The 15,466-nt window shown below is 31.0% G+C and overlaps 1 protein-coding gene across 1 annotated transcript in view; it reads right to left on the bottom strand.

Annotated features, from left to right (window-relative positions):
• Window positions 1-3,338, bottom strand: part of Atg1 (serine/threonine-protein kinase unc-51-like protein Atg1) — a 109,897-nt gene extending 106,559 nt beyond the window's left edge. The window contains exon 1 of the mRNA XM_075307546.1: window positions 2,538-3,338. Coding sequence (XP_075163661.1) covers window positions 2,538-2,627 — 90 coding nt within the window. The 5' untranslated portion in view covers window positions 2,628-3,338. The remainder of the gene's footprint in view (window positions 1-2,537) is intronic.
• Between the last annotated feature and the right edge of the window lie 12,128 nt (window positions 3,339-15,466).

Here is a 15,466-nt window from a genome sequence, read left to right as displayed (position 1 = left end):
CATTTTGGCCAAACAGTCAGCTGCAACGGCTGTGCGGTTGCGCGAGCTATCGCTGTGATCGGAAAAAATGTACGGTCATAGTTCGGTCCTCAAAGTAATGCCAGATATGCCTAACGTTGGATTACACCCTGGCAAAACCACTTTTCGACAAAAAGTTTGAAACTATAATTCCCAACAGTGAGGCGTGGTGTACACAGACCCCGGGGAATAAAAGATATATAGATTTCTATACTGATGGCTCCAAATTGAATGGACAAGTGGGGTTCGGAGTATATTCTAAAGATATGGAAATTCGAATAGCGAAAAGATTACCTAATCACTGTAGTGTTTTTCAGGCTGAAATATTGGCAATAAGAGAGGTGGTGAATTGGCTGAGAAGTAATGTTCCAACAAATATTGGCATTAATATATACTCAGACAGTCAACCTGCAATAAAATCCTTGGACTCTGTGTTCCTTAACTCGAAAACGGCCATAGACTGCCGAAAATCTCCCAACGAGATGGCTGAGCAGTACAATATTCACCTAATATGGGTGCCTGGCCATAGTAACATGCCGGGGAACTGCGAAGCAGATGTGTTAGCAAGGCTAGGAGCTACCTTACATATTCCAGGGGAACTAGAATCTGTTGGTATGCCTCTGGCCACATGCAAGCTCTTACTGCGTGAGAAGGCTGTTATGATGGCCAATATTCGATGGGAGAATTGCAAGGGTTGTAACGACACCAAGCAAATATGACCCCATTTAAACTTAAACCGCACACTAGATATGCTAGTGTTCTCAAGGCGTCAGATAGCAAAAATTTGTTTGCGGTTCTACCTAGAGGTCTTTCCGCAGTTTGTTTTTTTTTGTCGAATTCGCAATTTACTCGAAATGAGCATTTATAGGAGTACTAGAATTCGACAGTATATTTGTCTCCGGGCACATATCGGTCTTCGGCCGGATGAGGCCAATTAATCGAAGTCCAAGTTTTTTCATATTTTGTTAGGAGCTTAATTTTTACTTTGAAAATGCGTCGTCTAGTTTAAAGACGATTTTCCGTACCTTATGGCAACACATCTGCGTCGAATAGGAGCAGTAGAGGATGGTGTATGTAGGTCATGATTTGAGGATGATGATACCTTGGAATACTACCTTTGCCACTGCCCTGTCTTTACTTGGAAAATAGTTACCAACACCGGTGAAGTGGGTTCCTGACCCAGCTGTGAAACAGAGCCTGGAAACAAATTTGGGAATTCGTTAGATACGTAGAGTCCCTAGAATAAAAGAAGTTAGAGCGCACAACAAGCGGAATACTGGCTTAGGGGACAACAAGAGGATTCTTTTGAACCTAACCTAAATTGTTTACTGTTTTGTACAATAAAATATTTTGTCGTTTAAGTAACGCACTTTTTGAATGGTTCGATATCGGCATCGTCTACGGCTCCAACGCCCCCTTGCCACCCTTCTGACCATGAGGACCCCATCTCATCATCATCAGCCGGACATATTACATTACAAGTCTAAATACTAGCATAACCAACATAAAACTGTTGGTTATCCAAATATGCTAAAATTCTCGACTTCATCACATCAATATTTAAATTAGTGTCAATTAGATGATAGATTAAATTAAAATCAATACACATCCTACGGTGGACAATTCGAACGTTGAAAATCAATGAAAAGGTAATTTCAGGTCTTCTGGTAATTCCTAGACGACCCGAAAGGGATATTTATCCTAATCTTATATATCAATTCTGAACATGGAATATCCCCACTAACTAACCTATTCATCATCATAGAGCTCAACATCGTCCGGCGGCTCTTAGGAGTTGGTACATGAATCTAGAAGTGTAAAGAGGAAGAGCAGATTCCCCATTTCAATGAGTTATACATTTTTTGCCAAACAACGATTTCGTTCTCGTCTTTGGCCAAAATATCCGCTTCGAGTAGCAATATTAGTACCACGTTGCTTATATGGGTCCGGGTCCAAGGTACGCCGATTCTAAATATTCGCTTTATTACATTTATTATTTATTACATTTTGGTAGATTTTGTGAATTACATACCAAATCCTATGTAAAGGTGGGTATTAAGTTCAAGTTTAGCCGCTAAAATCGTCAATTTTCGCTAAAGTGAAAACTAAATCAGTAAAAAAAAGGCATAAAATTATACATATTTTTTGCAGATTTCATGCTAACTTGATGGGGAATAGCCCAAATCAAATTTTCACAAAGTTTGTATTCCTTAAAATGGATTATTAAAGAAAAGTAATCGTAAAAAAATGAATATTTTAGCGGCTAAACTCGAACTTAATACCCACCTTAAACTGTAATGGAATGTCCCGGCCAAAATTTGGAAGAATCGGGCAACTATAGTACTATTGTAGTTATTTACATTTATTTCCAGCATAAAACGCGACTATTATTGATACAATGTTTTTGCCTGTTTCTCTTTCTAATTGCTTTTATACATCTATCTCCTACAATTTACAGTTACATAGATGGAATATGCATTAAATACCAGAAGAAAGAAGAAAAATTGTATGCATTTTACCTTGCGATGACGTCCTTTGTAGACAACGGCAAAAGCGCCATGACCCAACATATCCTTCGAACTGTATTCATAATCGCCGACAATATTCATGGCTGACAAGGAAGTATAGCAATGGTCAGTAACAAAGAGAGGGAGAGAGAGTCCTCTAAAACGAAGATCGATGGAAAAATCTATGCAGTTCAAATATGATTTTGTTCAATTTTATTGAAAACAAAATATCAGCAACTGTTTTATATTCCGATTTTATTTAATAGGTTTTTAGTAGTGGAATAAACTTGCACACACGCACATACACACGCCTAATAAGAATATGTATTTGTTATACTTGTGCACTTTTTCCGTAATTACAAAAATACAGCTGATTTCTACGTTGGTTGGGGAAAATCAATTTTCAAGGGGTTTCTTGGGGCCTTGCTTGCTTGTACACTTTTTTTCTTCGTTCGCACTATACACATATGAAATTATTTGCCATTGGTGATTACACTAGGATTTATTGGGAATTCTTTTATATTTTTCTTCCAATACTCATTGGATTTTCACAACATCAAGATATAATCCAAATATATTTTTATATTCCTTTATAAACTTGTTTGGTTAACTATTTTTTCTCTCTTTCACATGTAATGAATTTGGATTATTTTCACTATTGCCTAGGGCTTATTTTTCTCGCGAACATATCCCATAAACATGTATTAATGATTTCTTGTATATTAAACTTCAAAAACAACAATAATTAATCTATTTGCGACGAAAATTTATTCTTTGCTTTCGATTGCTTAGTATTTTCTCTTTAACTGCGACTTTTTTTGACGTATGGAGCTTCAGGGATGACAAAGCAAATATTGGTACTTTTTCAAGAGTTCTCATCTCTGAGGACGACGTAGAAAAAGCCGGGGCAACAAATAATAACGGCGTTGTACAACAATGTAAAGGCATTATGGGTCGTTCAGACGGTTGGCTCGTAATAAGATAGCATCGATTTACATGTTTTCTTGATGAGGTTTCCTCAAAGCCGGTATGCACCTCTTGTGGAATTTTCGGTAGCAAAAATTTATTTAAGTTACAACTAGGGCTGTCATCCGGGATCGAGATTTTTTTCGGGATTCTTTGAATGCATCGTCAAAAATTGGTAGATACATTAACCCACTTTAATTTAATAAAATTTTTTAACAAAAAAAAAGAACACAAGAGTAAATTAAAAAGCAATTTCAAATTGGTATCGTATTTAACAAAACGAGCCCAACTAACCAATATGAAAAAAAGAAAAACAAAATTTATGAAAAAACAAAAAAAAAAAATTAAAAAGCAATTTCATATCGTTATCTTACTCAACAAAACATTTTAAGGATTTTTGTTATATTAGGTATATTTTCGTACACTGTTAATCATTTTATAATTCAAGCATCCTAATTTTTATCAGATAAATGCGATCTTGGAATATCGTAACTTTTTCATTGCTTTTTATTTTATGTTGCACGAATTCCATTTCACATGAACTCATTGTTCTATGAAATCTAAGGGCCATTTACACTGAATGAAGACTTCAATTTATTAGGGCTGTTTTCTTTTAGCACTGGATATGCTAAGCCGTGAAGGACTAAACGAAAGCAGAGTACTCGTTTATCCAGGACATCTCCAAAAATATGCAACACTGTCATCAGCTGTTTAAAAACAATCACAGAAAAAAGTGAAATCTTGCATTTTTAATGTATGAAATGCTCCAATTAGTAATAAATATTTACTGCTGCGATTATTTATGACACTGTACAACTTTGAATTTCATGTTTTTCGAAAAAATAGTCACGATAAATTGCTATTGTGAATCGATGAAGCGTCACTTTATCAAAATACAATCTGGCAACATCGGCGCGACTTGCACTGATGAGATGTTCTGGTTAGAACACCAGTGCAACGATGTTCTGGATAGCCCATACAAATGTTGCATCCAGTGCAAAAAGAAAACAGCCCTATTAATAAATAATGCTAAAAAATCACAAATTGGAATTATTTTTTCGGGATCCCGAAAAATTCCGGGATTCAAAATAAAAAATCCCGGGAATCTGGATTAATCCCGTCCAGACAATCTCGGGATTTCGAGACGGGATGACAGCCCTATCTACAACAAAAAAAGGATTGTGTTACGAAATTGAACGCTACCGAAAATATCGTTAGCATAAATAGCAATGCATTTCTTATGGGAACGAAATTTTTCGCTAAAGGTGCATACCGGCCTGCAGACTTAAATAGATATACCTCTCAGATTTCTTCCAAAACTTCATAGATGGTAGAACTCTAAGAGTAGATTGCAACAACAATTTTTTTAAAGTAAATAATCGTTTATAAGCCGGTTCTGGTGAACCGATTACTTTGAAATATACATCTCTAGCAAGCTAATGATAACCTCATTCAAATTATGCATGAATCGATCTATTCGATATATCCGTTCCGGATATACAGATGAAAACGTGTTTTTTGGAACCGTTTTTTTACAAAACATCTCAAAACTCAAAAACTACTCGATATAAAGGTGCTACTTAACCGATTCCATTTTGTAGCTAGCATTTTTACCTATCCGTTATAGTTAAACTTAGGCACATATCACCACCAAAACTGGAGATATTAACCGGTTTATATTCATATCCGGTTTTCAAAGAAAAAAAAAAAAACAGTTAAAAAAAACAAGTATATACAGCAGTAAGTTCGGCCGGGCCGAATCTTAAATACCCACCACCATGAACCAAATATTAGGGTTTCCTTTGAAATTTCAGGAGGGCTTGAGGACACTTCCCGAAGATAAATTTAAAGATTTCACCTATGAGGACTATATCAGATTCTGGATTTATAAGAACCATTTTTGTTTGAGTTTTAGAGGAATCATTAACATCTCTTGTAAGTGTGCAAGCAAATTATAAAATAACGTCTTGATTTGAAATCTTAAATCAGTAGATTTTCACCCGAGAAGTAAAATCTGGAAATTTTACATTGAGTTTCAAGCAATTTTCATGATCAGTGCGCCTTCTATACCCTCAAGAAGTGAAGTCGGTCTTTATGGAGGCATTACCAAATGGGCCGATAAAAACTTAATCCGATACACGTTTTTGTGAGCCTAAAATACCAGAATATTTACAATTTCAAGCAAATCAGATAAAAACTACGGTTTCTAGAAACCCAAGGAGTTAAATCGAGAGATCGTTCTTATGGGGGCTATACTAAAATATGGACCGATACTCACCGTTTTCGGCACACCTCTTTATGGCCCGAAAATATCTCTAGATTTCCAATTTCAGGCAAATTGCATAAAAACGTCGGATTCTAGAAGCCCAAGAATAAAATCGGGATATCGGTCTGTATGGGGGCTATATCAAAACATGGACCTCATGGACTCACCATTTGTGGCACACCTCTTTATGGTCCTAAAAGACCTATAAATTTCCAGTTTCAGGCAAATTGTATATAAACTACGGATTCTATAAACCCAAGATGTAAAATCGGGAGATCGGTCTATATGGGGGCTATACCAAAACATGGAACGATACGGACCATTTTCGGGACACCTTTTGATGGTCCTCAAGTACCTCTAGATTTTCAATTTCAGGCAAATTGGATAAAAACTACGGTTTCTTAAAGCCCAAGAACCCAAATCGGGAGGTCGGTCTATATGGGGACCATACCAAAACATGGACCGATGCTCACCATTTTTGGCACACCTCTTTACGGTTCTAAAGTACCTCTCGATTTCCAATTTCAGGTAAATTGAATAAAAACTGCGGTTTCTATAAGCCCAAGAAGTAAAATCGGGAGATCGGTCTATATGGGGGCTATACCAAAACATGGACCGATACTCACCATTATTGGCACACCTCTTTATGGTCATAAAATACCTCTAGATTTCCAATTTCAGGCAAATTGGATAAAAACTACGATTTCCCATGACCCCAAATCGGGAGGTCGGTTTATATGGGGACTATATCAAAACCTGGACCGATATAGCCCATCTTCGAACTTGACCTGCCTGCAGACAAAAGACGAGTTTGTGCAAAATTTCAGCACGATTGCTTCATTATTGAATACTGTAGCGTGATTACCAGAGGCAGACAGACAGCCAGACAGACAGACGGACATCGTTATATCATCTTAGAATTTTTCCCTGATCAAGAATATATATACTTTATATAGTCGGAAATCGATATTTCGATGTGTTACAAACGGAATGAAAAACTTATTATACCCCCGTCACCATTCTATGGTGGTGGGTATAAAAAATCGCGCGACTTTTTTAAAAATGAAACTTTTTGTGTCAAAAAAATTACGCGATTTATTATTTTGGTCATTCCTAGTATTGTAAATGTGTCGAAGATGTAAATATTTTTAGTTTACACCACGAAGAGAAAGTTACTACTTCTATAAAAGGCAGAAAAAGAGGGGCCTAAAACAAAAATTAACAAGTATATACGGCCGTAAGTTCGGCCAGGCCGAATCTTATGTACCCTCCACCATGGATTGCGTAGAAACTTCTACGAAAGACTGTCATCCACAATCGAATTACTTGGGTTGTGGTATCATATACTATCACCACGTACCAAATTTCGAGCAGATCGGATGAATTTTTCTTCCCCAAAAGGCACCGGAGGTCAAATCTGAGGATGAGTTTATATGGGAACTATATACAATAATGGACTAATAGGAACCAATTCCTGCATGGTTGTTGGATACCATATAATAATATCACGTACCAAATTTCAACCGAATGGGAAGAATTTTGCTCTTCCAACGGGCTCTGGAGGTCAAATCTTGGGATCGGTTTATATGGGGCCTATATATAATTATGGACCGATACCGACTAATTTTTGCATGGGAGTTTGAGGCCATATATTAACACCACGTACCAAATTTCAACTGAATCAGATGAATTTTGGTCTTCCAAGAGGCTCCGGAGGTCAAATCTGGTGATCGGTTTATATGGGGGCTATATATAATTATGGACCGATGTGGACCAATTTTTGCATGGATGTTAGAGGCCATATACTAACACCAAGTACCAAATTTCAGCCGGATCGGATGAAATTTGCTTCTCTTAGAGGCCTCGCAAGCCAAATCGGGGGATCGGTTTATATGGGGGCTATATATAATTATGGACCGATGTGAACCAATTTTTGCATGGTTGTTAGAGACCATATACTAACACCATGTACCAAATTTCAGCCGGATCGGATGAAATTTGCTTCTCTTAGAGGCCTCGCAAGCCAAATCGGGGGATCGGTTTATGTGGGGGCTATATATAATTATGAACCGATGTGGACCAATTTTTGCATGGTTGTTAGAGACCATATACTAACACCATGTACCAAATTTCAGCCGGATCGGATGAAATTTGCTTCTCTTAGAGGCCTCGCAAGCCAAATCGGGGGATCGGTTTATGTGGGGGCTATATATAATTATGAACCGATGTGGACCAATTTTTGCATGGTTGTTAGAGACCATATACTAACACCATGTACCAAATTTCAGCCGGATCGGATGAAATTTGCTTCTCTTAGAGGCCTCGCAAGCCAAATCGGGGGATCGGTTTATGTGGGGGCTATATATAATTATGAACCGATGTGGACCAATTTTTGCATGGTTGTTAGAGACCATATACTAACACCATGTACCAAATTTCAGCCGGATCGGATGAAATTTGCTTCTCTTAGAGGCCTCGCAAGCCAAATTTGGGGGTCCGTTTATATGGGGGCTATACGTAAAAGTGGACCGATATGGCCCATTTTCAATACCATCCGACCTACATCAATAACAACTACTTGTGCCAAGTTTCAAGTCGATAGCTTGTTTCGTTCGGAAGTTAGCGTGATTTCAACAGACGGACGGACGGACGGACGGACGGACATGCTCAGATCGACTCAGAATTTCACCACGACCCAGAATATATATACTTTATGGGGTCTTAGAGCAATATTTCGATGTGTTACAAACGGAATGACAAAGTTAATATACCCCCCATCCTATGGTGGAGGGTATAATAATTTTAAATATATTGACTTTATAGAAAATTTAGTTAAAATTTTATTTCTATAGAAAAATTTGCTACAATTTTGTCAAAATATCAAAATTTTATTTCTATAGAAAATTTTCTCAAAATTTTATTTCTATAGAAGATTTTATCAAAATTTTATTTCTATAGAAAATTTTGTCAAAATTTTATTTCTATAGAAAATTTTTGTCAAAATTTTATTTCTATATTTTATTTTCATAGAAAATTTTGTCAAAATTTTATTTTCATAGAAAATTTTCTCAAAATTTTATTTATATAGAAAATTTTATTTCTTTGGAAAATTTTGTCAAAATTTTATTACTATAGAAAATTTTGTCAAAATTTTATTTGTATAGAAAATTTTTTCAACATTTTATTTCTATAAAAAATTTTGTCAAAATTTTATTTCTATAGAAAATTTTGTCAAAATTTTATTTCTATAGAAAATTTTGTCAAAATTTTATTTCTATAGAAAATTTTGTAAACATGTTAATTCTATAGAAAATATTGTAAAAATTTTATTTCTATAGAAAAATTTGTCAAAATTTTATTTCTGTAGAAAATTTTGTCGAAATTTTAATTCTATAGAAAATTTTGTCAAAATTTAATTTTTATAGAAAATTTTGTCAAAATTTTATTTCTATAGAAAATTTTGTCAAAATTTTATTTCTATAGAAAATTTTGTCAAAATTTTATTTCTATAGAAAATTTTGTCGAAATGTTATTTCTATAGAAAATTTTGTCGAAATTTTATTTCTATAGAAAATTTTGTCAAAATTTTATTTCTATAGAACATTTTGTCAAAATTTTATTTCTATAGAAAATTTTGTCAAAATTTTATTTCTAAAAGAGAAGCAAATTTCATCCGATCCGGCTGAAATTTGGTACATGATGTTGGTATATGGTCTCTAACAACCATGCAAAAATTGGTCCACATCGGTTCATAATTATATATAGCCCCCATATAAACCGATCCCCAGATTTGGCTTGCGAAGTCTCAAAGAGAAGAAAATTTCATCCGATCCGGCTGAAATTTGGTACATGATGTTGGTATATGGTCTCTAACAACCATGCAAAAATTGGTCCACATCGGTTCATAATTATATATAGCCCCCATATAAACCGATCCCCAGATTTGGCTTGCGAAGTCTCCAAGAGAAGCAAATTTCATCCAAGCCGGTTGTAATGTGGAACATGGTGTTAGTATATGATCTTTAACAACCGTGCCAGAATTGGTCCATATCGGTCCATAATTATATATAGCCCCCATATAAAACGTTCTCCATAGAAAATTTTCTCAAAATTTTATTTATATAGAAAATTTTATTTCTTTGGAAAATTTTGTCAAAATTTTATTACTATAGAAAATTTTGTCAAAATTTTATTTGTATAGAAAATTTTGTCAAAATTTTATTTCTATAGAAAATTTTGTAAACATGTTAATTCTATAGAAAATTTTGTAAAAATTTTATTTCTATAGAAAAATTTGTCAAAATTTTATTTCTATAGAAAATTTTGTCGAAATTTTAATTCTATAGAAAATTTTGTCAAAATTTAATTTTTATAGAAAATTTTGTCAAAATTTTATTTCTATAGAAAATTTTGTCAAAATTTTATTTCTATAGAAAATTTTGTCAAAATTTTATTTCTATAAAAAATTTTGTCAAAATTTTATTTCTATAGAAAATTTTGTCGAAATGTTATTTCTATAGAAAATTTTGTCGAAATTTTAATTCTATAGAAAATTTTGTCAAAATTTTATTTCTATAGAAAATTTTGTCGAAATTTTAATTCTATAGAAAATTTTGTCAAAATTTTAGTTTTATAGAAAATTTTGTCGAAATTTTATTTCTCTAGAAAATTTTGTCAAAATTTTATTTCCATAGAAATTTTTGTCGAAATTTTATTTCTCTAGAAAATTTTGTCGAAATTTTAATTCTATAGAAAGTTTTGTCAAGATTTTATATCTATAGAAAATTTTGTCGAAATTTTAATTCTATAGAAAATTTTGTCAAAATTTTATTTTCATAGAAAATTTTGTCAAAATTTTATTTCCATAGAAAATTTTGTCAAAATACTGTTTCTGTAGAAAATTTTGTCAGAATTTTATTGCTATAGAAAATTTTGTCAAAATTTTATTTCTTTAGAAAATGTTGTCAAAATTTTATTTCTATACAAAATTTTTTCTAAATGTTATTTCTGGAGGAAATTTGTGAAATACCTTTCAGTTGGGGAGGAATATTTTGCAAAATCTACCAAAACATCAAGAATTCTACCGAACAGTAAAAGATCTACCATTTTCCATTTACGCTCAACAAAAATTTAAAAATTCTCGCAATTAGCAAAATAGGGCTGTCATTCGGGATTTTTAAATAATAATTATAATTTGTTGAATTTAGTTAAAATATATTCTATTGTTGTGTGTGTGTGTTTTTTTTGGTATAAAAATTGAATTAAACCAAATTGGCTTAATGTACTACAACTTTTTGGTGCTTAAGATTGTTATTACTCAAAATATTTTAAAAATTCCTAAATTTGCAGGATTAAAAAATTAGGATTATTATACCCTCCATCATAGGATGGGGGTATATTAACTTTGTCATTCCGTTTGTAACACATCGAAAAATTGCTCTAAGACCCCATAAAGTATATATATTCTGGGTCGTGGTGAAATTCTGAGTCGATCTAAGCATGTCCGTCCGTCTGTTGAAATCACGCTAACTTCCGAACGAAACAAGCTATCGACTTGAAACTTGGCACAAGTAGTTGTTATCGATGTAGGTCGGATGGTATTGAAAATGGGTCATATCGATCCACTTTTACGTATAGCCCCCATATAAAGTCTCTAGCAATCATGCAAAAATTGGTCCACATCGGTTCATAATTATATATAGCCCCCATATAAACCGATCCCCAGATTTGGCTTTCGGAGCCTAATTTCATCCGGCTGAAATTTGGTACATGATGTTGGTTTTGGTCTCTAACAACCATGCAAAAATTGGTCCATATCGGTCCTTAATTATATATAGCCCCCATATAAACCGATCCCCAGATTTGGCTTGTGGAGCCTCTAAGAGAAGCATATTTCATCCGATCCGGCTGAAATTTGGTACATGGTGTTGGTATATGATCTTTAACAACCGTGCCAGAATTGGTCCATATCGGTCCATAATTATATATAGCCCCCATATAAAACGTTCTCCAGATTTGGCTTTCGGAGCCTAAAAGAGAAGCAAATTTCATCCGATCCGGCTGAAATTTGGTACATGATGTTGGTATGTGGTCTCTAGCAATCATGCAAAAATTGGTCCACATCGGTTCATAATTATATATAGCCCCCATATAAACCGATCCCCAGATTTGGCTTGCGAAGTCTCAAAGAGAAGAAAATTTCATCCGATCCGGCTGAAATTTGGTACATGATGTTGGTATATGGTCTCTAACAACCATGCAAAAATTGGTCCACATCGGTTCATAATTATATATAGCCCCCATATAAACCGATCCCCAGATTTGGCTTGCGAAGTCTCCAAGAGAAGCAAATTTCATCCAAGCCGGTTGTAATGTGGAACATGGTGTTAGTATATGATCTTTAACAACCGTGCCAGAATTGGTCCATATCGGTCCATAATTATATATAGCCCCCATATAAAACGTTCTCCATAGAAAATTTTCTCAAAATTTTATTTATATAGAAAATTTTATTTCTTTGGAAAATTTTGTCAAAATTTTATTTCTATAGAAAATTTTGTCAAAATTTTATATCTATAGAAAATTTTGTCAAAATTTTATTTCTATAGAAAATTTTGTCAAAATTTTATTTCTATAGAAAATTTTGTCAAAATTTTATTTCTATAGAAAATTTTGTCAAAATTTTATTTCTATAGAAAATTTTGTCAAAATTTTATTTCTATAAAAAATTTTGTCAAAATTTTATTTCTATAGAAAATTTTGTCGAAATGTTATTTCTATAGAAAATTTTGTCGAAATTTTAATTCTATAAAAAAATTTTGTCAAAATTTTATTTCTATAGAAAATTTTGTCGAAATTTTAATTCTATAGAAAATTTTGTCAAAATTTTATTTTTATAGAAAATTTTGTCAAAATTTTATTTCTATAGAAAATTTTGTCAAAATTTTATTTCTATAGAAAATTTTGACAAAATTTTATTTCTATAAAAAATTTTGTCGAAATTTTATTTCTATAGAAAATTTTGTCGAAATGTTATTTCTATAGAAAATTTTGTCGAAATTTTAATTCTATAGAAAATTTTGTCAAAATTTTATTTTTATAGAAAATTTTGTCGAAATTTTATTTCTATAAAAAATGTTGTCAAAATTTTATTTCTATAGAAAATTTTGTCGAAATTTTATTTCTATAGAAAATTTTGTCAAAATTTTATTTCTATAGAAAATTTTGTCGAAATTTTAATTCTATAGAAAATTTTGTCAAAATTTTATTTTCATAGAAAATTTTGTCAAAATTTTATTTCCATAGAAAATTTTGTCAAAATGTTATTTCTGTAGAAAATTTTGTCAGAATTTTATTGCTATAGAAAATTTTGTCAAAATTTTATTTCTTTAGAAAATTTTGTCAAAATTTTATTTCTATAAAAAATTTTGTCAAAATTTTATTTCTATAGAAAATTTTGTCGAAATTTTAATTCTATAAAAAAATTTTGTCAAAATTTTATTTCTATAAAAAATTTTGTCGAAATTTTAATTCTATAAAAAAATTTTGTCGAAATGTTATTTCTATAGAAAATTTTGTCGAAATTTTAATTCTATAAAAAAATTTTGTCAAAATTTTATTTCTATAGAAAATTTTGTCGAAATTTTAATTCTATAGAAAATTTTGTCAAAATTTTATTTTTATAGAAAATTTTGTCAAAATTTTATTTCTATAGAAAATTTTGTCAAAATTTTATTTCTATAGAAAATTTTGTCAAAATTTTATTTCTATAAAAAATTTTGTCGAAATTTTATTTCTATAGAAAATTTTGTCGAAATGTTATTTCTATAGAAAATTTTGTCGAAATTTTAATTCTATAGAAAATTTTGTCAAAATTTTATTTTTATAGAAAATTTTGTCGAAATTTTATTTCTATAAAAAATGTTGTCAAAATTTTATTTCTATAGAAAATTTTGTCGAAATTTTATTTCTATAGAAAATTTTGTCAAAATTTTATTTCTATAGAAAATTTTGTCGAAATTTTAATTCTATAGAAAATTTTGTCAAAATTTTATTTTCATAGAAAATTTTGTCAAAATTTTATTTCCATAGAAAATTTTGTCAAAATGTTATTTCTGTAGAAAATTTTGTCAGAATTTTATTGCTATAGAAAATTTTGTCAAAATTTTATTTCTTTAGAAAATTTTGTCAAAATTTTATTTCTATAGAAAATTTTTTCTAAATGTTATTTCTAGAGGAAATTTGTGCAATACCTTTCAGTTGGGGAGGAATATTTTGCAAAATCTACCAAAACATCAAGAATTCTACCGAACAGTAAAAGATCTACCATTTTCCATTTACACTCAACAAAAATTTAAAAATTCTCGCAATTTGCAAAATAGGGCTGTCATTCGGGATTTTTAAATAATAATTATAATTTGTTACATTTAGTTAAAATATATTCTATTGTGTTTTTTTTTTTTGGTATAAAAATTGAATTAAACCAAATTGGCTTAATGTACTACAACTTTTTGGTGCTGTAGATTGTTATTACCCAAAATATTTTAAAAATTCCTAAATTTGCAGGATTAACAAATTAGGATTATATTTTTTTTAAATCCCGAATGACAGCCCTATTGCAAAACCTTCTCAAGAGAACTTCCGTGAAAGTGAAAAAGTTAACTGGCGCCGGTTCAAATCCCAGTGGGGGTAAAATTTAATAAATGTTTTTTTATTTTGTTGTTACTTTTTTATAAATTTTCTATTTTTTTTTTTGCGACTTTTAATTGTCCAAAAATTAAATTAAATTAATGGAGGATCCCAGGATGCCCTTAAACAGAAATGTTCAATTCCCTGCATTATGAATTTAGTTGAAAATTGTAACGTTTAATCTTTTATCGTAATCCATCTTTGTAATGCTGACATGATACCTACCTTATGTACCAGCATAGTGATTGAAACAAAAACATAATTTGTTTTATTCTGTTGTTTTTTGTGTTTATTATATATGTGTATTTTATATATGTAATATGCCTCATTTATTTTATTATATTTTTCAATTCTTGTTTTTATCATTATTTAATTTCAATTTTTGTTTAATTCATACATACATGCAGCATATTCCTGTTATAGATTTGTTGTTTTTTTTTGTATATAAGCTAAAATATATGGTTCAGCTTAAAATGTTTAAGGTTTTGTTTTTTATATTCATACATTAATTTATTTTATTTTTGTTTCCGCACAATTTCCATTTTTTAAATATAAAGTAATGTAAAATTTTTTGGTTGTAATATTTCATCAAAAATTTGTATTTAATGCAGCATTATAATTATTATTATTTTATTTATTTTTCCGTTTTGCGTTTAAGGCACTCAAGCAAAGATATTGTGCAAGAATATAAAAAAATAATAGAATTTTAGTTTGTTTAATTTGTTGTTTACAAAATTAAAAATTTTAGCAACAAAAAATTTTGCTTTATTGTTTTTTTTACATATTTTTTTTCGTTTATACGATTATACAGAAAATAATCTACAATTACAATGGATTTTAGAAAAAAAATTAAATAAAAACTTATAATTAAAAATATGAACATAAAATCTATAAAATATACAAATTAAAAAGGGACGCAAAATATTATCTTTGAGAATATGCACAATCATATTTAATCTTACATATATGTATAATATAGATATATAACAGAATGTAGAGTAACATTAAAGACTCATATGAA

This window comes from Haematobia irritans, chromosome 4 (assembly GCF_050003625.1).
Source record: "Haematobia irritans isolate KBUSLIRL chromosome 4, ASM5000362v1, whole genome shotgun sequence".
Taxonomy (NCBI): domain Eukaryota; kingdom Metazoa; phylum Arthropoda; class Insecta; order Diptera; family Muscidae; genus Haematobia; species Haematobia irritans.
The sequence above is the reverse complement of the archived record's forward strand: the minus strand, read 5'-3'. Positions and strand labels throughout refer to the sequence as shown.